Source organism: Anomaloglossus baeobatrachus, chromosome 5, assembly GCF_048569485.1.
Source record: "Anomaloglossus baeobatrachus isolate aAnoBae1 chromosome 5, aAnoBae1.hap1, whole genome shotgun sequence".
Lineage (NCBI taxonomy): Eukaryota > Metazoa > Chordata > Amphibia > Anura > Aromobatidae > Anomaloglossus > Anomaloglossus baeobatrachus.
Genome location: NC_134357.1, coordinates 247,712,983 through 247,737,504, shown reverse-complemented (window position 1 = coordinate 247,737,504; position 24,522 = coordinate 247,712,983). Strand labels below are relative to the sequence as shown.

At 48.8% G+C, this 24,522-nt stretch overlaps 1 protein-coding gene across 2 annotated transcripts in view; it reads right to left on the bottom strand.

The window, feature by feature from the left end:
• Positions 1–242: 242 nt before the first annotated feature.
• Positions 243–24,522, bottom strand: part of LOC142311154 (uncharacterized) — a 31,151-nt gene continuing 6,871 nt past the window's right edge. Inside the window, exons 2-8 of one of the 2 annotated variants that reach the window (XM_075349327.1) lie at positions 20,548–20,644; positions 20,394–20,454; positions 16,408–16,505; positions 10,015–10,123; positions 6,773–6,861; positions 5,483–5,947; positions 243–924 (exon numbers count right to left, since the gene is read on the bottom strand). In XM_075349327.1, the coding sequence (XP_075205442.1) occupies positions 586–924; positions 5,483–5,947; positions 6,773–6,861; positions 10,015–10,123; positions 16,408–16,505; positions 20,394–20,454; positions 20,548–20,604 (1,218 nt within the window). In that variant the 5' untranslated portion in view covers positions 20,605–20,644 and the 3' untranslated portion in view covers positions 243–585. The remainder of the gene's footprint in view (positions 925–5,482; positions 5,948–6,772; positions 6,862–10,014; positions 10,124–16,407; positions 16,506–20,393; positions 20,455–20,547; positions 20,645–24,522) is intronic. The other variant, XM_075349328.1, reaches the window with a different exon arrangement.

Below are 24,522 nucleotides of genomic sequence, written 5' to 3'. Positions count from 1 at the left end.
TAATACTCGCGTATTCACTCCGAATAGCGTGTGCAATGCAAGTCATTGGGGAATACTCGCAATGTGACGAGTAACCCGAATGCTGTATTATTCGTGCGAGTAGCAAATAGTGCAGACTTCGGGTTACTCGTTACTTTGCGAGTTTTCCCCATTGACTTGCATTGCACACGCTATTCGGAGTGAATACGCGAGTATTAGACAGCACTCGTTAGGAGTATAGTGAGCACAAATAGGTACTCACTCAACTCAAATCCGCTCCAAATGTCAAATTATAATAATAGATATATGTATTTAGCCATTGGACAATTTTTATACTGGAGACTGCAGGCGGAGGGATACGGGATGGGGGGGCAATGGAAGTTTTCACTACGGAGTAACATTTCAAACAAACAATATCAGCAGTATATTGTGTATACCGCCTTCACATAATATGTACATAAGGCATATAGAAAACAAATATTGAACTTGCGAGTGGAGTTACCCTTTAAACAGGATGAGGAGCCCCAAATATTTGAGATGGGTGCAGTCACAGCTTTTCCTGGCCATTTGGTGAGGATAGGTTTTAGAGAACCTGGAGGAAGGAGGTCAGCTCATTGCGTTGGATGAGTAGTAGTGAATAGGGTAATCGGCAATGTATGATTCTTCACTTAATTGGTTCAGCATGCCCTTGTATAAAACATCCATGATGAGGACCTCGGCCACAAGTCTTTGTTTTTCCTCCATCCTCCGTAATTTTGAAGCGACTGTTACACCAAAGGCGTCATACTCGTCATTGTTTTTAGAGAGAATGGCTGCAGCTTGAGAAAGCAGCTCATTGCTCAGGTCATCATCATTGTACAGTTTCGCTTTCTTTCTCTTCCTTATAAATGGCATATCCTCCTGCGGGTCGTAGTCCACGTCTTCCGATTGGCTGTTACTGGTGACCTGAAAGTCATATGTTGGAGCGTCAAAACCATCCCTCAGTTTGATAAAGAAATCTCTATCCAGGTATCATGGGAGTCCCTCCAACAAAGTGATCGTAATGGCTAAAGGACAAGATTGGCTCACTACTTTCAGAGTACAGCACTGCTGGGGACCCTGTGCCGGGCACTGTACTCTGCAGCCTCGGAATTGGCCCTACTGTCCTCACAGCCTAGTACCAACATGTGGACAGATCATTGCATTGCCATACCACTTACCCAACCAAGGTTAAGTAGAGCCTTCCCACACAAGAATTTTGAAGCAGAGAGTGAAATAAGTATTGAACGGGTCTCTAATTTTCTAAGTAAATATCTTTCTAAAGGTTCTATTGACATGACTTTCCCACCAGAAATCAGTAACAACTGATCCAATCCACTCAAGAAAATAAATCAAACCATAGATGTCCATAAATTATGTGAAGTAATGTGAAATGAAAAAGGAAAAAAAGTATTGAATACTATTACTGAAATTTGTTTAATACGCTGAACAAAAATATAAGCACAACACTTGTTTTTGTTCCCATTTTCATGAGCTGAACTCTAAAGCGGGCTTTACACACTGCGATATCGGTCCCGATATCGCTAGTGTGCGTACCCGCCCCCATCTGTTGCGCGACACGGGCAAATCGCTGCCCGTGCCGCACAACATCGCCCAGACCCATCACACATACTTACCTGCCCAGCAACGTCGCTGTGACCGGCGAACCGCCTCCTTTCTAAGGGGGCGGTCCGTGCGGCGTCACAGCGACGTCACTGAGCGGCCGCCCAATAGCAGCGGAGGCGCGGAGCTGAGCAGGACGCAACATCCCGCCCACCTCCTTCCTTCCGTATAGCGGCCGGGAGGCAGGTAAGGAGAGCTTCCTCGTTCCTGCGGTGTCACACGGAGCGATGTGTGCTGCCGCAGGAACGAGGAACAACCTCGTTACTGCTTCAGTAACGATTTTTGAGAATGGACCCTCATGTCACCGATGAGCGATTTTGCACGTTTTTGCAACGATGCAAAATCGCTCATCGGTGTCACACGCAACGGCATCGCTAATGCGGCCGGATGTGTGTCACCAATTCCGTGACCACAACGAGATCGCATTAGCAATATCGTAGCGTGTAAAGCCCCCTTAAGATCGAAGAGTTTTTTTATGTACACAGAATGCCTTTTTATCTAAAAGATTGTTCACAAGTTTGTGTAAATCTGTGTTAGGGTACGCTCACACGAGCGTATAACTCGCATGAGTATCGGACCGCATCACTCGGTGCGGCCGCACACTCTCCGGACAGGAGCATGTCAGCCGCATAGAAATACATGCAGCTGAGCCGCTCCTGTCAGCAGAGAAGCTAGGCGCGCCGGGTGATGCGGTCCGATACTCATGCGAGTTATACGCTCGTGTGAGCGTACCCTTAGTGATCACTTCTTTGTGGAGAGAATCCATCCACCTCACAGGTGTGACATATCACAATGCTGATTAGACAGCATAATTATTGCACAGGTGTGCCTTTGGCTGGCCACAATAAAGATCACTCTAAAAAGTGAAGTTTTATCACACAGCAGAATGCCACAGATGTTGCAAGTTTTGAGGGAGCGTGCAGTTGACATCCTGACTGCAGGAATGTCCACCAGAACTGTTCCCCGTGATTTGATTGTTCATTTCTCTACCATAAACAGTCTCCAAAGGTGTTCCAGAGAATTTGGTATTACAACCCATCAGCCTCACAACCGCAGACCACGTGTGATTACACCAGCCCAGGACCATCACATCCAGCATCTCCACCTCCAAGATCGTCTAAGACCGGCCACCCGGACAGGTGCTGGAACAATCTGTGCATAACCAAAGAATTTCTGCCCAAACTATCAGAAACCGTCTCAGGGAAGCTCATCTGCTGCTCACTGTCCCCATCAGGGTCTCTGCCTGAGTGCAGATCATCATTGCAACCAACTTAAGAGGACAAGTGCTCACATTCAATGGCGTCTGGCATGTTGGAGAGGTGTTCTGTTCACGGACGTGGGGGAGCGGTTTGCTGATGTCAACTTTGTGAATTGAATGACCCATGGTGGCGGTGGGGTATGATATTGGCAGGAGTATGTTATGGACAATGACCACAGGTAAAATTTATTGATGTCATTTTGAATGCACAGAGATACCATGAGGATTGTGCCACTTATACATGACCATCACCTCATGTTGCAGCATGATGATAATGCACAGCTCCATGTTGCAATAATCTGTACACAAGTCCTGGAAGCAGAAAACATCCCAGGTCTTGTATGGCCAGCATACTCACCGCACATGTCCCCCATTCAGCAAGTTTGGGATGCTCTGGATCAGCGTATACGACAGTGTTCAAGTTCGTGACAACATCCAGCAGCTTTTCTATCCCCCTTGGACACCCCCAATACTGTAAAACTCATATTTTCAAGTGGCTTTTTATTGTGGCCATCTTAAGGCACACCTGTGCAATAATCAAGCTTTCTAATCAGCATCTTGAAAGTTTCCATCTTTGTTTCATCTTCATAATCCTGGTAGATGGCAGCATATTCAGTGTTGCTCCTGAAATGCCTAGCAGGGGTATGCTTAAAATATAAGCCCCACTGCAAACATAATCCCTGGTTGCACTCACACTCACCAGACGCCGAACAACTACAGCTGGCAAGTGCAGACGTTGCATGGGCTCTCCCACAGAGACCAGTGTCGCTGTCAGGTCTCTCGCTGTTCTGCTCATACACACACACATCGGGTCGCACTATCACTCAGTTCTCACTAACTCTATGCAAGTGATACTGCTTCCATCCAGCAGGGGGAGCGAGCGCTGTGGCATGCAGGGAAACCGGAGAGCGACACAGACCTATGTGTGAGAGGAGTCTATACACATGCCAACTCTACATGTCTGGCAATTCTCCAGGGTAATGTCTGCCTTTTTTTTGGAGGGGGGGGGGGGGGAACTTATCAGAACATAGGGAACAGCAGAGTGTTTCCCCAAAAATAATACCTACCCTGAAAATAAGTCCCATTTTTTCAAAGCAAAAAATAATATAAGGCCCTGTATATCTGTAATGAAAGCTACAGAAATGCACTGCATCTTTGATTGACATTTGCATCGTTGTGGTTCTGTGGGTCGCGTCCTCGCTGTAAAGGCCTCCTCCAGCATCCTCTCTGGCTTGCCCCCTTTTCTTTTTTAAATATTGCATGACACTGCCATTGCTGGTGTTGAGGATGTGGGAGGGAGACTTTACATCTATGATCCGGCCCACAAAGGCCTGCACAGATGCACACATCAAACAAAGGTGCACTGCATTTCTGTAAGGCTAGTTTCACACCTGCGTTGGACGGGATCCGTAGCATTGCGTTGTGTGACGCATGCAACGGATGCGTTGCATATAGTGGCACAACGCAATGCTACGGATCGTACAAAATATTGCAATCCGCCTGGTGATCAGCTGATCACTCCCCGTAGCCGGCCGCCGGGTGATCAGCTGATCACTCCCCGTAGCCGGCCGCCGGGTGATCAGCTGATCACTCCCCGTAGCCGGCCGCCGGGTGATCAGCTGATCACTCCCCGTAGCCGGCCGCCGGGTGATCAGCTGATCACTCCCCGTAGCCGGCCGCCGGGTGATCAGCTGATCACTCCCCGTAGCCGGCCGCCGGGTGATCAGCTGATCACTCCCCGTAGCCGGCCGCCGGGTGATCAGCTAATCACTCCCCGTAGCCGGCCGCCGGGTGATTGCCGACAACGTGTGCGGGGGCCGGGGGCGGTGTGCGAAGTAGGTGGAGCCGAGCGGGGCCATGGTGAGGACGTCAGTGCCGCGGGGACTGCATCGCTGGGGGATAGGTGAGTGTGTGTGTGTGTGTGTGTGTGTATACATACGGAGTGCGGGAGGGGGCGGAGCCGAGTGGCGAAGCGTCGGGCTCCCGGCACACGTAACCAGGGTTCCTTGGTTACCCGATGTGTACCCTGGTTACGGGTGGAGGGAGCCAGAGAGAGCATGCGCAGTGGAATCCAGAGGATTCCGCTGCTCAAAAAAACGTTACATGCTGCGTTCCTTCCGCCCGACGCAGCGTCAAAATAACTACGCTGCGTTGTCCAGCGGATGCAACGCAGACACTTGCGTTACAGTGCGTTGTCCATACAAGTCTATGGAGAATAGCGCAGTGCGTTAACGGACTGCGCTATTCTCCATAGTGACGGACTCCGCTGAACGCAAGTGTAAAACTAGCCTAACTTTGATTACAGATATTTCAGCAACTAAGCATGCAATCTTTTATCAAAGGGTATGCCTGTATACAGCATCCTAGAGCAAGTATGGTACTGCCTTTACTTCATATAACAAAATCCTAGCGGTTGGTTCCCTTTAAATGATTCCAATGCAGTGATTGGTGCATTCACTACATACGGTCTAGGCTAAAACGGGGTAAGTGAACAGTGCTGTATTCTTTCCTCCAGCAAATAATCTCTAATAGCAAAGAACAATACACTGGTGATGAGCTTCTAAAGCTGGAAGTGAAGTAGATTTAAAGCCTAACATGAAATACCTGAGACACGTTAGTTGAGTCCTCCAGAATCTCCATGGTCTCCTCAACTGGCTCTTCTTCCTGGCGGCATTCCTGGGACTCTCCTGAATTTGACGATCCCTCCATTGGTGAATCCTGACCAATCGTGAACTTAAGCAGGTCAAAATACCACAGCCGGGGCACATACACGTCATCAGCAGAGGTAGCCGTCTTTCTGGACACCTGAACTTTGTTGAATTCTTTCTTGAAGACTGTTCTCAAATTGGCAATTTTATGTTTAACAAACTGGATGTTGGCGCTTGGGCACACAGACCGGCAGAGGCTGACCATGCTCTCATAGGCTTTCAGTCTTTTTTGTTTATTGGAATAGTCGGAGATCTTCACATTCCACAGGCATGGAAAGGACCGATACATGTCTATGAATTCTTTCAGGAACTGTGGATTCATGAGATATTCGGAATAAATTTTCTTTTTTGAGAGATCCATCTATTAAAAAAACATTTATCACTTCTGACATCACATTCCACAATTAAAAGTTCCACCTCCACCAAAAGGCTTTGCCTTGCAGCCAATATCCACTTTATTGCAGAGCGGCATCTACATCTAAAATGCTTTTGGGTCATGGAAAAAAGTGAGGTTATCACAGCCTCAACTCTTCTACTAGCGATTGCCATGTCTAAGGCCATGACCCTTAGGGTACGCTCACACGAGCGTATAACTCGCATGAGTATCGGACCGCATCACCCGGCGCGCCTAGCTTCTCTGCTGACAGGAGCGTCTCAGCTGCATGTATTTCTATGCGGCTGACATGCTCCTGTCCGGAGAGTGTGCGGCCGCACCGAGTGATGCGGTCCGATACTCATGCGAGTTATACGCTCGTGTGAGCGTACCCTTAAAGTAAGGATACCTCCATCCAGTGACCGTCTATATCGAAGACACTTTGACAAGAAACTAACAGCAGTAAAGGGGTTCTCCACTATTGGACAACCTCTAATGTGCCTAGCAAAATGTAAAACACCACCAAATATTTACCTCCCACACCATCTGATGGAAATGTGAAGTTGGCAGCTCATCAGTGGCCGCTGGTGGACTTAAGAGCACATATGGCAAACAAGGACACAAAATCACCAGGGGGTGGGGGGAATAATACTTGAAGGGGAAGGGCTTTGCCCCTGGGAGGTTAGTGTGCGTTTTTCTCATTCCTTTAACTACACAGGGGGCATTCAATAGGGGTTATCCAGTAGTGGACACCTTCTTTAAGGATCATTCTACTTCTGCTCTTGGCTGGAGACAGCATTTGCAATAATATACCTTATGAGCACTTGCACGACTGCTTTTAGCGGGAGACCACCATTTCTTGTAAGAATTTCGAAGGGAACTTCGCCTTGTGTTCAGATGTACTGAAACAGATGTAATACACACAATGTCATACATGAAGTGTTTAATATTTTGTCACCAAGCAGGGTAAATAAAATTGCCAGTCTTTTGTGAATCCATGGTCTATACACCGTTCTCACCTTTGGTTAGAGATCGCTCCAGTGGCCAAGGGATAATATGTGTTATACATTTTTGTAGCGTTTAGCTCCTGTTGATCCAATGCTACATGTGCTTCAAACTGGTGAATGCCGATTATATACATTGTGGCGTATAAGCATTGGTAATACTTGTGCCCCAGTACTATGACCGCCACTCAGTGGCCTTTACGCTGTTTCTTCCCATGCACTGATCAGTTCCTGGTGAATGAGTGGTATATGTATACCCTGGTACATCTTGGCACAATGTACTGATCTGTTAATATGTCATGGTGACCTGGCACATAAGTTTCCCATACAACAAGTAGTTGTGTGGATTGCCTCCCTGCTGGTGAGCCACACACATTCATTACCCGGATTACCACTGTACAATGCACTGTCCTATCCCCACAGCAGTCTGCACAGGTACAGCTTAGGCTAGTTTCACACCTGCGTTGGACGGGATCTGTAGCATTGCGTTGTGTGACGCATGCAACGGATGCGTTGCATATAGTGGCACAACGCATGCTACAGATCGTACAAAATGCATTTAAACTCAGAGCACAAGAGTCTTTAAATTTACCAAAATATAGAGATACCCCAGTCGGTCTGACCTCACGTGAGCTCCGAATTCGCACGAGGGAGCATGTGCGTGATGTTCTGGCGGCCAAAGAGGCCACCAACCCCGAATCCCTAAAAACGATACCCAGACATTTTAGGGAAGTTCACAATTGTGACCCTACATCCCTCCAGGTCCGCGGTATCGACAGGGTACATCTGGGAATTCGGGGCGGGGACCTCAAAAAACGGCTGGCACAGATGGAGTGCCGTTGGATTTTTGTTCTGGGTACTCAGGCACCAGATGGGCTGAATGAACGGCTTTCCTTTGCCCCTTTTCTGTGACCATCGCCTTTATCCCCATAATAATGGTATCTTGAGTGAGTCCGACTGAGGAGAAGAAAGAGGGAGGTTGAGCTCCTCCCAGTCGGATTCAATTAAACTCGAAAGTTTGCTTTCAGGGTGGTTGAGTCCACCCTGGCCATGCAACAGAGGTGAGAACAGCTGCGTAGCCCCCTGTGTGTGTTTTTAGGATTTCGTATTTTATCTTTTCATGCTGTATTTATCGGTGGTCTTATGACTCTTTTAACAGTGTGTCTTTTCTTTTGTTCAATTTTAAGGGACCTGGTTTTGTCATGAACCTTCCTTCTTGGCCCCCCCCCCCCTCAAAAAACCCCCTCCCCCCCCCCCCCCTCCCCTCTCCCTTCCCTCCCGTCTCAGTGCCCCCCTCATTCGGGTTCTGTTATCAACTCCGGTCTGGAAGAAATGGAGACTCGTATACATTTACAGAACCAGAAATTGGGAGGCTATTGAACTGCGATGTACATGGACATGGAATATCTGTAATTGTTTTCATGCTGAAATTGCTGATTATATATCTATGTCTATGTCTTTACCCCTTATTCCTTTGCAGACGTCTGCCTATTTATTCTACCTATCCTCCTCCTCTTCCTTCTCTTTTATGCACCATTCATGGTGTCTGTATATAAACAATGCATTATATGTATGTGTTTTATAACATGTATTCCCCTGATGGTGTCATTAGGGGACATTCTATATATACAATAATGCCTAGCATATGTTTGCACATTATATACTATACTGTTGTTGATGGGATTATGGAGGTTGGATTAGCGTTTTCCATCAGGGGCAGGTCCATCTTACCCAGCACTGCAGTGGTTTCCGTTTGTTGATTCGCGTCCGTGGCAACGCTCGTTGCGGCGGGGAACCGGAAGTATCGTATGGTGACGTCACCGGAAGTTCTCGCTCCGTCGACTTCCGGCCGCCGATACTGAGCCACGGCGCTGTCTGCAGCGGCCACTCACTCCGGTGCACATGGGGAAAGGGAGGTGTGTCATTAATCAGGGCCCCCTTTTTAAGCTCCACTCTTGGCACTTTTTAACTATCGTCCCCCGACGAAGCACTTGACGAAACACGTGTTGGGACGTCGGTCCCCACGTGTTCTCCAGGATTCCCGGACGCTTTACTTGTTTGTGGTAAGCCTACATGCCTCATTAATGACTGACCAATGTGACACTGCTTGGGCACCTCCTAATTGTATTTGAGGTTATAGCTTCGCCTCAGAGGGTATTTTGGCCATTGTACCAGCTTTACATATGGGCCTTTGGAGTCATGATCTGGTATAAGGCCATAGGTTTAGGTTATGGGGCCACTAACTAGCGGCACAATGGCATTTTGGCCCCTACGTGGGGCCTTTTGTATGGACATGAGGCTACTACAATAAGACATATATTTATCTGGTCTAGCAGGTCCGATATAATTCTTCACATATTTTCCTGGGTCACGTGGGGTCTCCCCTCTTCCTTCACCTACTCATTCCGGCTTTTTCTGATTGTTATTTTGTATGTATTGTAATACCCTGTGCGCTATAAAATAAAATGTTCTATACATTTGCATCACGGTGTCTCTGGGGTATCTCTATATTTTGGTAAATTTAAAGACTCTTGTGCTCTGAGTTTAAATGCATTATTTCCGAGTTGTTGCCTATAATTTCTGGATTTTTATGTTATATAGATCGTACAAAATAACGCAATCCGTTGTAGTTTTTTTTCCTTGACTTTACACATCTGAGCATGCGCAGTTGTGTAAAGACAGCTGCGTTAACAGAATCTGTCAAATGACGCAATCTAACGGAATCCGCCACCATAGGCGTCCATTATAAAAACAACGGACGCCTAACGGATTCCTTGCGTTTTCTTTTGACACTCCGCCAAGCGCAGAAAAACGCTACATGCAGCGTTCCATCCGCCCGATGCAGCGTCAAAATAACGACGCTGCGTCGTCCAGCGGATGCAACGCAGACACTTGCGTTACAGTGCGTCGTCCATACAACTCTATGGAGAATAGCGCAGTCCGTTAACGGACTGCGCTATTCTCCATAGTGACGGAATGCGCTGAACGCAAGTGTGAAACTAGCCTTACTCATCAGATGGGAGTGGTGTCGATCTTCATATTATTACACACCTGGGCTGACGTCTGCAGGAATTTCTTCCTCCTTCACCTTCACACTTCGCACATTTCCTTTTTGAATCTCTGCACCAATATCAACTACCACAATATTCAGGTTTTCTTCCTAAAAAGACAAAACATAGCCAAATTTTATTATACAGATGAAGCAGTATTATAGTAGTTATAAAGTCATGCTGTGACTAACAGGAATTTGCCAGGAATAAGGGAACCCCGAGCGAGCGCCGCAACAAACAGGGTACACCGGGAACACGATACATTGGTGGACCCCGACACTAGAAAGAGGGGAGCAGGTCACCTCCAACACTCACCTTATGCTGATCCCTGCACTCCCCAACATTCCTTTCCGGATTCTTTCACCCAGTCGCCGATCATGTGCAGAGTCCCTCGCTTGCCCTGAACTCACCCTGGCTAGTTAGAAGGCCAGTGAGAGCACTAGTCTCACCATTGCAGTAATTCAACACAAGGGTAGGAAGACAGACAGGGGGAAATAGATACAAATAGGAATACACTCCAAGCAACTGCAAACCAGCTAACACCACAGTTTCTTCTAGAGACTGGCTCCTTCTAAAGTGTACAGCTTAGATATGAGAATCTATAACTGACATTAGATGTCAAGACACCTGACTATTTATAGCGAAGGGAGTAGCCACAAAGAGCTCCACCTGAGATTAACCCTCTAAAAGGATGGCAAGACAGGAAAGAGTCCTTAACCCCTATAGCACCAAAATAAAGCAAATACATTTAAACATAGGCTGCAGACCTGCACACAATAAGGCGTTGGGACCTTCTGGTCCCACACCTACGAGAGATGTCCCAGAGCAAGGCACACCCATGAAAGTGTTATATATAGGTGGCAGTATAGTAGAATTACATTCTTGCACATAGGAGCTATAGTATAGCATGCATATTCTTTTACATAGTGAGCGGGAAATTATTGCACAAAGCAAGTTCTACTGGTATGTATAGGAGGCAGTATTATAGCAGTTACATTCTTTTACATAGAAGAAATACTGTAATAGCTACATTATTGGCTACAGAAGGCAGTAATACAGCAGTTTCATTCTTGTACATAGGAGCAGTATTATAGTAGTTATATTCTTGTACATAGGAGCAGTATTATAGTTATATTCTTGTACATAGGAGCAGTATTATAGTTGTTATATTCTTGCACATAGGAGGCAGTATTATAGTAGAATTATTCTTCTACATAGGGGGCAGTATTATAGTAGTTATATTCTTGTACAAGGGAGCAGTATAATAGTTGTTATATTCTTTTACATAGGATGCAGTATTATAGCAGTTATATTCTCGTACATAGGAGCAGTATTATAGTAGTTATATTCTTGTACAAAGGATGCAGTATTATAGTAGATATATTATTGTACATAGGGGCAGTATTATAGTAGTTATATTCTCGTACAAAGGATGCAGTATTATAGTAGTTATATTCTCGTACATAGGGGCAGTATTATAGTAGTTATACTCTTGTACATAGGGGGCAGTATTATAGTAGTTATATTCTCGTACATAGGATGCAGTATTATAGTAGTTATATTCTCGTACATAGGGGGCAGTATTATAGGAGATATATTCTTGTATATAGGGGCAGTATTATAGTAGTTACTCTTGTACATGGGGGCAGTATTATAGTACGGTAGTTATATTCTCGTACATAGGATGCAGTATTATAGTAGTTAAATTCTCGTACATAGGGGGCAGTATTATTGTAGATATATTCTTGTATATAGGGGCAGTATTATAGTAGTTATACTCTTGTACATAGGGGCAGTATTATAGTATGGTAGTTATATTCTCATACATAGCATGCAGTATTACAGTAGTTATATTCTCGTACATAGGGGGAGTATTATAGTAGTTATATTCTTGTACATAGGGGCAGTATTATAGTAGATATATTCTTGTATATAGGGGCAGTATTATAGTAGTTATATTCTTGTACATAGGGGCAGTATTATAGTAGTTATATTCTTGTACATAGGGGCAGTATTATAGTAGTTATATTCTTGTACATAGGAGCAGTATTATAGTAATTATATTCTCGTACATAGGATGCAGTATTATAGTAGTTATATTCTTGTACATAGGAAGCAGTATTATAGTAGTTATATTCTCGTACATAGGATGCAGTATTATAGCAGTTATATTCTTGTACATAGGATGCAGTATTATAGTAGTTATATTCTTGTACATAGGATGCAGTATTATAGCAGTTATATTCTCGCACATAGGGGCAGTATTATAGTAGTTATATTCTTGTACATAGGAGGCAGTATTATAGTAGATATATTCTTGTATATAGGGGCAGTATTATAGTAGTTATATTCTCGTACATAGGGGGCAGTATTATAGTAGATATATTCTTGTATATAGGGGCAGTATTATAGTAGTTATACTCTTGTACATAGGGGGCAGTATTATAGTACGGTAGTTATATTCTCGTACATAGGATGCAGTAGTTATATTCTCGTACATAGGGGCAGTATTATAGTAGATATATTCTTAAACATATTAGGCAGTATTATAGTAGGTATATTCTTCCACATAGGAGGCAGTATTATAGTAATTATATTCTTGTATTTTTATTGCTTTCTACAAAGTCAAACGTTTACATACATTTCATTAATATTTGGTGTGGAGACACAGGGGTCAGTGGGTGCTCTCGTCCGCTGGCCCGGACGCCTTTAGAAAGACAGTGTGGCTCAGGGCTCATCCCAACTGAACGCCGGCCTCCTTAACCGTGGGCAGAACACTCCTCAGACAACACAGGGTGAGGGAATCACAATTCTAAGACTTTATTGGATCCCCAAAATATTAACGGCACATAACACATAACCAGCAAAACCACAGAATGTGACAGGCAACAGAGTCTCACCCTTCCGCTGTCTCACCAGGGATTAGAAGGTCTGTGCCTCAGAGCTTCCAGGGCTACTTACTCCAATCCAGCAGCACCCTGCTTTCAGCGGGCACCCACCAAGTATGGAATAACGCCGGATTTAGGAAGATGGCTGAGGACCGCAAAGCCTGTAGTCAGGTGACTGGATTGTCCCAAGCTGGATTCCTTCCTTAGGTAGTCCTTGATATCACAGCCGAATCCTTGCATTCGATGCTGAAGTCCATCTAGTTTTATAATCCAGGTTCGGTTATGGCTTGCCAATCGGATCCGCAGGTCCTAGATTGGCAACATGTAGCAAGAGTCTACACTGGCAATGGACAGTCATCCTTCTTATACCCCTGAGCTCTCCATTCAGACCATTGGGGTCTTCACGATTGGTGGATAAGACTGGGCTCTTATTGGCTAGATTTCAAGCTGTATACAAAATAGCCCTATAATAATGGTCTCTGGCAAAGACGAGGGAGAGACAGATTTACATCGCATCTAGCAAAACACATTGTAATACAATGGGAGGTTCGCATAATTGAGTTGTCTGGGTGTCTGGCCTTCACTGGCCAAGGCAATTACATGAGTCAACAAGAACTTTAACACTAGACTCGTAAAGGCCCCTTTACACACTATCGCTAGCAATATCGCTGTAACGTCACCGGTTTTGTGACATAATAGCGACCTCCGCAGCGACATTGCAGTGCGTGACACGCATCAGCGACCTGGCCCCCACTGTAAGGTTGCTGATCGCTACAAATCTTTCAGCACCATTTTTTGGTCCTTTGTTTCCCGCTGCGCAGCATGCATCGGTGTGTTTGATACCGTTACAATGACATCGTTAGCGACTTAGAAGCCAGCATGCTATAGCATCCTTTGCTGTGCGACACGTCCCCAACGACCAGCGAGGTTGTTCTGCAGGTCCGTATCGCTGCTGCTTCGTTGGCAAGATCTACCTGTTTGACGGTCACCAGTGACTTTTCAGCGATCCTGGCCAGGTCAGAATCGCTGGTGGGATTGCTAGAAAGTGTCAGTGTGTAAAGGGGCCTTAAGTCTTGTAGAAACAATGAGCGGCTTATCCCCCGTTTATAAACAAGATATCATCATGTCTGGCTGGATTTTAAGAAACTTAACCCATGCTAGGCACTGACAGTCCATGTCTTCACATTTGGTACCTTTGCCCTTAAACTGTATGACTTGGGCGAAACGTTTTGGATCTCCTTCCACAAGCTTCTCACAATAGTTGGTGGAATTTGGGCTCATTCCTCCTGACAGAACTGGTGTAACTGAGCCATCTTTGTAGGTCGCCTTGCTTGCACCTGCCTTTTCAGCTGTCCCCATAAATTCTCAATAGGATTGAGATCAGGGTTTTGTGATTGCCACTCCAAAACATTGACTTTGTTATCCTAAAGCCACTTTCTTTATAACCAGTTTAGCAGTATGCTTCGGGTCATTGTCTATTTGGAAGACCCATTTCCGCCCAAGCTTTAAGTTCCTAGCTGATGTCTTCAGAGGTTGCTTCAGTATTGCCACAATCTTCTTTCCTCATGATGCCATCTATTTTGTGAAGTGCACCAGTCCCTCCTGCAACATGATGCTTCCAGCCCCATGTTTCACAGTTGGGATGCTGTTCTTAGGCATCAAAGCTTCTCCCTTTTTCCTCCAAACTTAACGATGGTCATTATGGCCAAAGAGTTCAATTTTAGTTTTGTCAGATCACAGAACGTCTCCACAAATTAAGGTCTTTGTTCCTGTGTACATTTACAAACATTAATCTGGCTTTTTTCTGTTTCTTTTGGAGTAATGGCTTTTTCCTGGCAGAGTAGCTTTTCAGCCCATGTTGATACAGTACTCGTTTCACTGTAGATAATGACACAATCTTACCAGCTTCCACCAGTATCTTCACAAGTTCATTTGCTTTTGTTCTTGGGTTGATATGCACATCTGACCAAAACACATTCAGAATTGGTACACAGAACCTGTCTACTTCCTGAGCAGTATGATGACTGGACATTCCCATCTTGTTTGTCCTTCCGTATAATTTGTACAGATGAACGAGACACCTTCACGTATTTGAAAATTGCACCCAAGGATGAACCAGACTTGGAGCAAGTCCACAATTCTATTCCTGAGATCTTGTCTGATTTCTTTTGACTTTACCAGGATGCTACACAAAGAAGCAGTGTGTTTCACGTGTGCATTAAAATACATCCTTAGGGGTGTCTCTAACTCAGATGTTGCCAATAAACCTATCATAAGCTTCCAAAGACATGATATCATCATATGGGTTGTCCTATATTGTTAAAAGGTATAGTACTCTTAGCGTATGTAAACTTTTGACTTTGCAGAAAGTAATTAAAACGTCTTAAATTCTCTCTCGCTCATTATTCTGGCATTTGGCAAATGTAAATAATTTTGGTTCCTAATTGACCTAAAACAGGAATTTTTTTAATGATTTCACATCAGATAGTGAGAAAAACATGCAGATGTGCCTTTTTAGATAGTGTATGTAAACTTCTGGATTCAACTGTAGAAGAAATCACAGTCTTCTTTGGATTGGCAGCCATGGGCTGGTTTTCACATGAGTACCGTGTTGACAGACACAGGGGTCATCAGTTGTCATTCTGCAATCGCATAGTGGGGGCGTCAATAAAAGTTTAGAAGAGCACACCCCCCCCTGCAACCATATGTTAAATGCCATTGTCTGAGATTGACAGTGGCATTTAACAGGTTGACAGGCAGGGGCGGACCGACGCTCCAACCACGGCTGTTAAAGGCACATGTCCACTGACTAAATCAGAAGACATGTGCAGGGAAATATGTGGGCTTGGCGTGGGAGCCGCATCAAATGCAGGGAGTGGATTCATGAAGTACATAGTACGCCATTGGTTAGTAAGTGGTTAGCAAATAAAAAAGACTGGCGTTTGGTATATGGGGATGTTCTTGAGTTATTTACGGGGCCCAGATCCTGAAGAATTTAGCCTGAGACTCATAAGACAGTAGTGCGTTGTTCATTGGTCATAAATTATCTATTCAGGATAGAAATTCAATGTACGGTATTTGTCAATTTATTTTTTTTAAGTTGAAAAAGATGTGTGGGTCTTTTGGAGCTGGGCACTTCATCTATATAGCTTCTCGTGGACAGGTGGCTGCAGTTGGGTCCCATCATTCTCTGCCCGTATTCACATTGATGTCACTGATGCAAGGTAAGGTTTTCATACTACAGTAGGACCGTCCCGATGGGGCACAGCTTGTCACAGTAGGATGGCTTTTACGCTTCTTGATCAAACAATATTAACCAAAGTAGCCTATATTATCTACATGGTCTACAATTATTTACTCTCTATATCTTATATGCGCATTTCGTGTTTATCTATTGGGTTTTATCTGTGAAATGGCCACCCTGTGAAGGTATTCTTACTATTGCACATATACCAACTTATGCTTTGTCTCATTTTTGGGAGTTTTGCTCTTATTGCCATTGATACCTTAATAGGCTTGTCAGGTGGTAAAACTTCATCTGGGCGGTTCTGTGGAAGTCGAGGAGTTGGACATTTTTCCGATGAATTTTTGTTACTGAAGCAATCTGTAGGAAACAGAGAGAAAAACTGAACATGATGTTTAAGCAGAGGGGAGGGAGAGACAGGAGGGCGGGGGGAGCGAGGCGAGGGGAGGGGAGCGAGGCGAGGGGAGGGGAGCGAGGCGAGGGGAGGGGAGCGAGGCGAGGGGAGGGGAGCGAGGCGAGGGGAGGGGAGCGAGGCGAGGGGAGGGGAGCGAGGCGAGGGGAGGGGAGCGAGGCGAGGGGAGGGGAGCGAGGCGAGAGAGGCGAGGGGAGGGGAGCGAGGCGAGAGAGGCGAGGGGAGGGGAGCGAGGCGAGAGAGGCGAGGGGAGAGAGGCGAGGGGAGAGAGGCGAGGGGAGAGAGGCGAGGGGAGAGAGGGAGAGAGGCGAGGGGAGAGAGGCGAGGGGAGAGAGGCGAGGGGAGAGAGGCGAGGGGAGAGAGGCGAGGGGAGAGAGGCGAGGGGAGAGAGGCGAGGGGAGAGAGGCGAGGGGAGAGAGGCGAGGGGAGAGAGGCGAGGGGAGAGAGGCGAGGGGAGAGAGGCGAGGGGAGAGAGGCGAGGGGAAGAGGCGAGGGGAGAGAGGCGAGGGGAGAGAGGCGAGGGGAGAGAGGCGAGGCGAGGGGAGAGAGGCGAGGCGAGGGGAGAGAGGCGAGGCGAGGGGAGAGAGGCGAGGCGAGGGGAGAGAGGCGAGGCGAGGGGAGAGAGGCGAGGCGAGGGGAGAGAGGCGAGGGGAGGGGAGAGAGGCGAGGGGAGGGGAGAGAGGCGAGGGGAGGGGAGAGAGGCGAGGGGAGGGGAGAGAGGCGAGGGGAGGGGAGAGAGGCGAGGGGAGGGGAGAGAGGCGAGGGGAGGGGAGAGAGGCGAGGGGAGGGGAGAGAGGCGAGGGGAGGGGAGAGAGGCGAGGGGAGGGGAGAGAGGCGAGGGGAGGGGAGAGAGGCGAGGGGAGGGGAGAGAGGCGAGGGGAGGGGAGAGAGGCGAGGGGAGGGGAGAGAGGCGAGGGGAGGGGAGAGAGGCGAGGGGAGGGGAGAGAGGCGAGGGGAGGGGAGAGAGGCGAGGGGAGGGGAGAGAGGCGAGGGGAGGGGAGAGAGGCGAGGGGAGGGGAGAGAGGCGAGGGGAGGGGAGAGAGGCGAGGGGAGGGGAGAGAGGCGAGGGGAGGGGAGAGAGGCGAGGGGAGGGGTGGGGAGGAGAGAGGGGAGGGGTGGGGAGGAGAGAGGGGAGGGCGGGAGAGGAGAGAGGGGAGGGCGGGAGAGGAGAGAGGGGAGGGCGGGAGAGGGGAGGGCGGGAGAGGAGAGAGGGGAGGGGCGGGAGAGGAGAGAGGGGAGGGCGGGAGAGGAGAGAGGGGAGGGCGGGAGAGGAGAGAGGGGAGGGCGGGAGAGGAGAGAGGGGAGGGCGGGAGAGGAGAGAGGGGAGGGCGGGAGAGGAGAGAGGGGAGGGCGGGAGAGGAGAGAGGGGAGGGCGGGAGAGAGGGGAGGGCGGGAGAGAGGGGAGGGCGGGAGAGAGGGGAGGGCGGGAGAGAGGGGAGGGCGGGAGAGAGGGGAGGGCGGGAGAGAGGGGGAGGGCGGGAGAGGAGAGAGGGGAGGGCGGGAGAGGAGAGAGGGGGAGGGCGGGAGAGGAGAGAGGGGAGGGCGGGAGAGGAGAGAGGGGAGGGCGGGAGAGGAGAGAGGGGAGGGCGGGAGAGGAGAGAGGGGAGGGCGGGAGAGGAGAGAGGGAGGGGCGGGAGAGGAGAGAGGGGAGGGCGGGAGAGGAGAGAGGGGAGGGCGGGAGAGGAGAGAGGGGAGGGCGGGAGAGGAGAGAGGGGAGGGCGGGAGAGGAGAGAGGGGAGGGCGGGAGAGGAGAGAGGGGAGGGCGGGAGAGGAGAGAGGGGAGGGCGGGAGAGGAGAGAGGGGAGGGCGGGAGAGGAGAGAGGGGAGGGCGGGAGAGGAGAGAGGGGAGGGCGGGAGAGGAGAGAGGGGAGGGCGGGAGAGGAGAGAGGGGAGGGCGGGAGAGGAGAGAGGGGAGGGCGGGAGAGGAGAGAGGGGAGGGCGGGAGAGGAGAGAGGGGAGGGCGGGAGAGGAGAGAGGGGAGGGCGGGAGAGGAGAGAGGGAGGGCGGGAGAGGAGAGAGGGGAGGGCGGGAGAGGAGAGAGGGGAGGGCGGGAGAGGAGAGAGGGGAGGGCGGGAGAGGAGAGAGGGGAGGGCGGGAGAGGAGAGAGGGGAGGGCGGGAGAGGAGAGAGGGGAGGGCGGGAGAGGAGAGAGGGGAGGGCGGGAGAGGAGAGAGGGGAGGGCGGGAGAGGAGAGAGGGGAGGGCGGGAGAGGAGAGAGGGGAGGGCGGGAGAGGAGAGAGGGGAGGGCGGGAGAGGAGAGAGGGGAGGGCGGGAGAGGAGAGAGGGGAGGGCGGGAGAGGAGAGAGGGGAGGGCGGGGATGGAGAGAGGGGAGGGCGGGATTGGAGAGAGGGGAGGGCGGGAGAGGAGAGAGGGGGAGGGCGGGAGAGGAGAGAGGGGAGGGCGGGAGAGGAGAGAGGGGAGGGCGGGAGAGGAGAGAGGGGAGGGCGGGAGAGGAGAGAGGGGAGGGCGGGAGAGGAGAGAGGGGAGGGCGGGAGAGGAGAGAGGGGAGGGCGGGAGAGGAGAGAGGGGAGGGCGGGAGAGGAGAGAGGGGAGGGCGGGAGAGGAGAGAGGGGAGGGCGGGAGAGGAGAGAGGGGAGGGCGGGAGAGGAGAGAGGGGAGGGCGGGAGAGGAGAGAGGGCGAGAGGGGAGGGCGGGAGAGGAGAGAGGGGAGGGGAGGGCGGGAGAGGAGAGAGGGGAGGGGAGGGCGGGAGAGGAGAGAGGGGAGGGGAGGGAGAGGGGAGGGGGAGGGAGAGGAGAGAGGGGAGGGGAGGGAGAGGAGAGAGGGGAGGGGAGGGCGGGAGAGGAGAGAGGGGAGGGCGGGAGAGGAGAGAGGGGAGGGGAGGGCGGGAGAGGAGAGAGGGGAGGGGAGGGCGGGAGAGGAGAGAGGGGAGGGGAGGGCGGGAGAGGAGAGAGGGGAGGGCGGGAGAGGAGGGGGAGGGCGGGAGAGGAGAGAGGGGAGGGCGGGAGAGGAGAGAGGGGAGGGCGGGAGAGGAGAGAGGGGAGGGCGGGGAGAGGAGAGAGGGGAGGGCGGGAGAGGAGAGAGGGGAGGGCGGGAGAGGAGAGAGGGGAGGGGAGGGCGGGAGAGGAGAGAGGGGAGGGGAGGGCGGGAGAGAGAGGGGAGGGGAGGGCGGGACAGGGGAGGGGAGGGCGGGAGAGGAGAGAGGGGAGGGCGGGAGAGGAGAGAGGGGAGGGCGGGAGAGGAGAGAGGGGAGGGCGGGAGAGGAGAGAGGGGAGGGCGGGAGAGGGAGAGAGGGAGAGGGCGGGAGAGGAGAGAGGGGGAGGGCGGGAGAGGAGAGGGCGGGAGAGAGGGGAGGGAGATTGGGTAAACCAGATATTACTCGCATTTCCCATTGTCTTGATGGCTATTCGGAGCGAATACGTGAATATTACAAAAGAATGCATTACAAATATAGCGATTACGAATATTACGGTACTCGCTCATCACTGGTCATGATCCAACAGGCTCATTCAGATGTCAATGATTTTTCTCATATGGAAAAGAACAATTGGATTGGTTCTTCACCTGTATTTTATTTGTTTTTGCATAAAGGAAGTTTTCTCAATCTTTTACTATCAAACATGAGACTTGGACAGCACACGGATGGCACACAAATGGTATCAGAGTGCTGTCTGATTTTTTACTGACCCATTGATGAATTGCATTGGCAAGTTTGATCCGTGACTCAACCCAAATTTTGACATCTCTGTCTGTGAAGCCAGCCCTTATACTCTATAATGGGTATGAGTTCCATCTTTGGATATTACACATCTGAATGAGCCCTTACAATGATGCCCAGCATCTGGAGATTATATGGATGTCTTCTGTAGATACTCACCCGCGCTAATATCTGTCGGTTCTTCTTCCTCCTTGATCTTCACAAGCCTAAGAAATTCCCCCTATATATTTAATGCAACAATGTTGGAAAGTATAAGAACCTTATATCAAGATATATATGCAAAATAACAACTATACCAAACTGTGTATTTTACCTGTGTTTTCGGAAAGGTAAGATTCGAATTCTCCTTCTCACATTTCTTATTGTCCATTGCTGTTCAGTACAGTGGAGGCATGTGGCAAACGCTGGTGCTGAGAATGCAAGAAAATGGATCGCCTTCAGATTTTATAGACATGATAAATTAACACTACACACAATAGGACAAAAATGTACGTAATGAAAACCTTCAAGTGTGACAAGTATTTTTCTGGAATTAATTGAGCCATTTTTGTTTTGTTTTTCTTGTCAGGGCTAGAGCTAAATACAGCAGATCAGATTGGCAGAGGATTTTTAATTTAATTCAATTTTTCTTGCACTTTCATTATTTTATATCATTTTTTTTTTGTGGACTGTTACTAGTTACAGGGGAAGTTACCAAAAAATGGCATGTTAGCTCCAGTTTCCAGACAAATTCAGCCTTTAACTACAGAGCTGATTGGGGTCTACTGCTCCCTCCTGGCACACATCGATCATATGATTACTAGGACAGGAGAAGGAAGCGCTGTTAGGCTATGTGTCCACGGTAGAATGTTGCTGCGGATTTTTCTGCATGAAAATCCGCGACCTTCGCGGCAAATCCGCACCTTTTTTTGCCGTGGATTTACCGCGAATTTTGATGCGGATTTTTTTTTTTTCCCCATTCTATACCCAAAATCCGCAACAATAATTGACATGCTGCAGATTTTTCCGGATCAAAATCCGCGGCAAATCTGCCGCGGAAAAATCCGCAGCATGGACACAGCATTTCCAAAATGCCATTGAAATGGCTTGGAAGTGCCTCTGCTGCAGATTTTCGGTAAATCCGCGGTAAATCCGCGGCAAAATCCGCAGCGTGGGCACATAGCCTTAGGGTATGTTCACACAATGTCTTTTTTTTATAAACAAACAGCTTGAACATATCTTCTGCTGTCAGACGCTACTCAAAGGCAACGCACTGACCAATCAGAAGCTCCTGCCTTTGATGTCAGGGCTCTGGGTGCGGAAGTTCCTCTCTCGTCGTCATGGTTACCCGATACACAGCCCGTGCTAGAGAACAGCAAGTCCCAGCAGGCCGGCGAGGGAACGGAAGATAAGGTGAGCATAATATGTGTGTGTGTGTGTGTCTGTCTGTCTGTGTGTGCGCGCGCATGTTTGTGCGTGTGTGGAATGGCAGAATAGGGGACCGGGATGGGACATTTAAACACGTTGTGGAAGGAATTGTCTGAGCTTCCATTATTTCCTATGGGAAATCTTGCTTTGCTGAACGAGTAACTTGGTAACAAGCGCACTCCCAGAACAGATTGTTCTCGTTAACCAAGGTTCCACTGTATTTGAAAAGTGAACGACGTGTCAACGATCAACGATTGTCAACCTATTTGCAATCATTTGGAGTCGCCCCTAGGTGTCACACGCAACGACGTCGCTAACGATGCCGGATGTGCGTCAAGGTAACTGTGACGCCGCCGACATATCGTCAGATAAATCATAGCGTGTAACGCTGCATTAAGAGTATGTGCACACAATCAGGAGTGCCAGCCTTCTGGAGACGCTTGTGTCCTGTGAAGGAGAATGCCCTGTCCGTGACCACGATCAGGATTACGGACACAGTGTATTTTCGATGAGTTCTCCCGCTGAGAACACTCGCGTCTCTATAAGCATCACTTGACATGCTGCGGCTGGGAAAGCCATGCCACAGGTCAGTATACGGAGCGGCTAAAGAAGCCCAGTGGGCATGTGAGCATATCCCTACTTAATGTTTGGCTGTCCCTGAGGCCTTGTTCCCACGATGCTTTTTTCATGCTTTGTGTTAAATTAATAAAAACATTTAAAAGAAAAGTAATATGAATATAACCAGACATGTTATGAAAATATACATTGCTGATTTTAGTAAACAACACACGTCAATATTCTAGGTTATAGAAGGTTACTTTTAAATTTAACCACTACATACTAAACTACTATAAGGCTATGTGCCCACGGTAGAATGTACCTGTGGATTTTTCTGCATGAAAATCCGCGACTTTCGCGGCAAATCCGCACCTTATTTTTGCCGCGGATTTACCGCGGATTTTTTTTTTTTCCCAATTCTATAGCCAAAATCCACAACAATAATTGACATGCTGCAGATTTTTCCGGATCAAAATCCGCGGCAAATCCGCCGCGGAAAAATTCGCAGCATGGACACAGCATTTCCAAAATACCATTGAAATGGCTTGGAAGTGCCGCTGCTGCAGATTTTCGGAAAATCCGCGGTAAATCCGTGGCAAATCCGCGGCAAAATCCGCGCAAAATCCGCAGCGTGGGCACATAGCCTAAGTCTTTTTTCATGCTTTTATCCTTGCTTCTTTTAATCAATAAAAGCAATGAAAAAGCATTCCAGCACACCATGTTGCCTATTTTTTCCTTGCAATTTTTGTTGCTGAAAAAAGCAAGCAACGTGTCAATAGTTTCTGCGTTTTTTTGCTGCTTTTTTCATCAATTGACTTCAATGGAGTCAGAGGAAAGAAGGGAATTTTGTTTACTTACCGTAAATTCCTTTTCTTCTAGCTCCAATTGGGAGACCCAGACAATTGGGTGTATAGCTATGCCTCCGGAGGCCACACAAAGTATTACACTAAAAGTGTAAAGCCCCTCCCCTTCAGCCTATACACCCCCCGTACTGCTACGGGCTCATCAGTTTTGGTGCAAAAGCCAGAAGGAGGAAAAAATTATAAACTGGTTTAAAGTAAATTCAATCCGAAGGAATATCGGAGAACTGAAACCATTTAACATGAACAACATGTGTATACAAAAACAGGGGCGGGTGCTGGGTCTCCCAATTGGAGCTAGAAGAAAAGGAATTTACGGTAAGTAAACAAAATTCCCTTCTTCTTTGTCGCTCCTAATTGGGAGACCCAGACAATTGGGACGTCCAAAAGCAGTCCCTGGGTGGGTAAATAATACCTCATAATAGAGCCGTAACGGCTCCGTCCTACAGGTGGGCAACTGCCGCCTGAAGGACTCGCCTACCTAGGCTGGCATCTGCCGAAGCATAGGTATGCACCTGATAGTGTTTCGTGAAAGTGTGCAGGCTCGACCAGGTAGCTGCCTGACACACCTGCTGAGCCGTAGCCTGGTGTCGCAAGGCCCAGGACGCTCCCACGGCCCTGGTAGAATGGGCCTTCAGTCCTGAGGGAACCGGAAGCCCCGAGGAACGGCAAGCTTCGAGAATTGGTTCCTTGATCCACCGAGCCAGGGTTGATTTGGAAGCTTGTGTCCCTTTACGCTGGCCAGCGACAAGGACAAAGAGTGCATCGGAGCGGCGCAGGGGCGCCGTACGAGAAATGTAGAGTCTGAGTGCTCTCACCAGATCTAACAAGTGCAAATCCTTTTCACATTGGTGAACTGGATGAGGACAAAACGAGGGTAAGGAGATGTCCTGATTGAGATGAAAAGGGGATACCACCTTAGGGAGGAAATCTTGGCGGACGTTGGTTTCCTAGCCTGTCTCATAGTGGCAATGACCTCTTGAGATAATCCTGAAGACGCTAGGATCCAGGACTCAATGGCCACACAGTCGGGTTGAGGGCCGCAGAATTCAGATGGAAAAACGGCCCTTGAGATAGCAAATCTGGTCGGTCTGGCAGTGCCCACGGTTGGCCGACCGTGAGATGCCACAGATCCGGGTACCACGACCTCCTCGGCCAGTCTGGAGCGACGAGGATGGCGCGGCGGCAGTCGGCCCTTATCTTGCGTAACACTCTGGGCAACAGAGCCAGAGGAGGAAACACATAAGGAAGCTGAAACTGCGACCAATCCTGAACTAAGGCGTCTGCCGCCAGAGCTCTGTGATCTTGAGATCGAGCCATGAATGTTGGGACCTTGTTGTTGTGCCGTGACGCCATTAGGTCGACGTCCGGCATCCCCCAGCGGCAACAGATCTCCTGAAACACGTCCGGGTGAAGGGACCATTCCCCTGCGTCCATGCCCTGGCGACTGAGAAAGTCTGCTT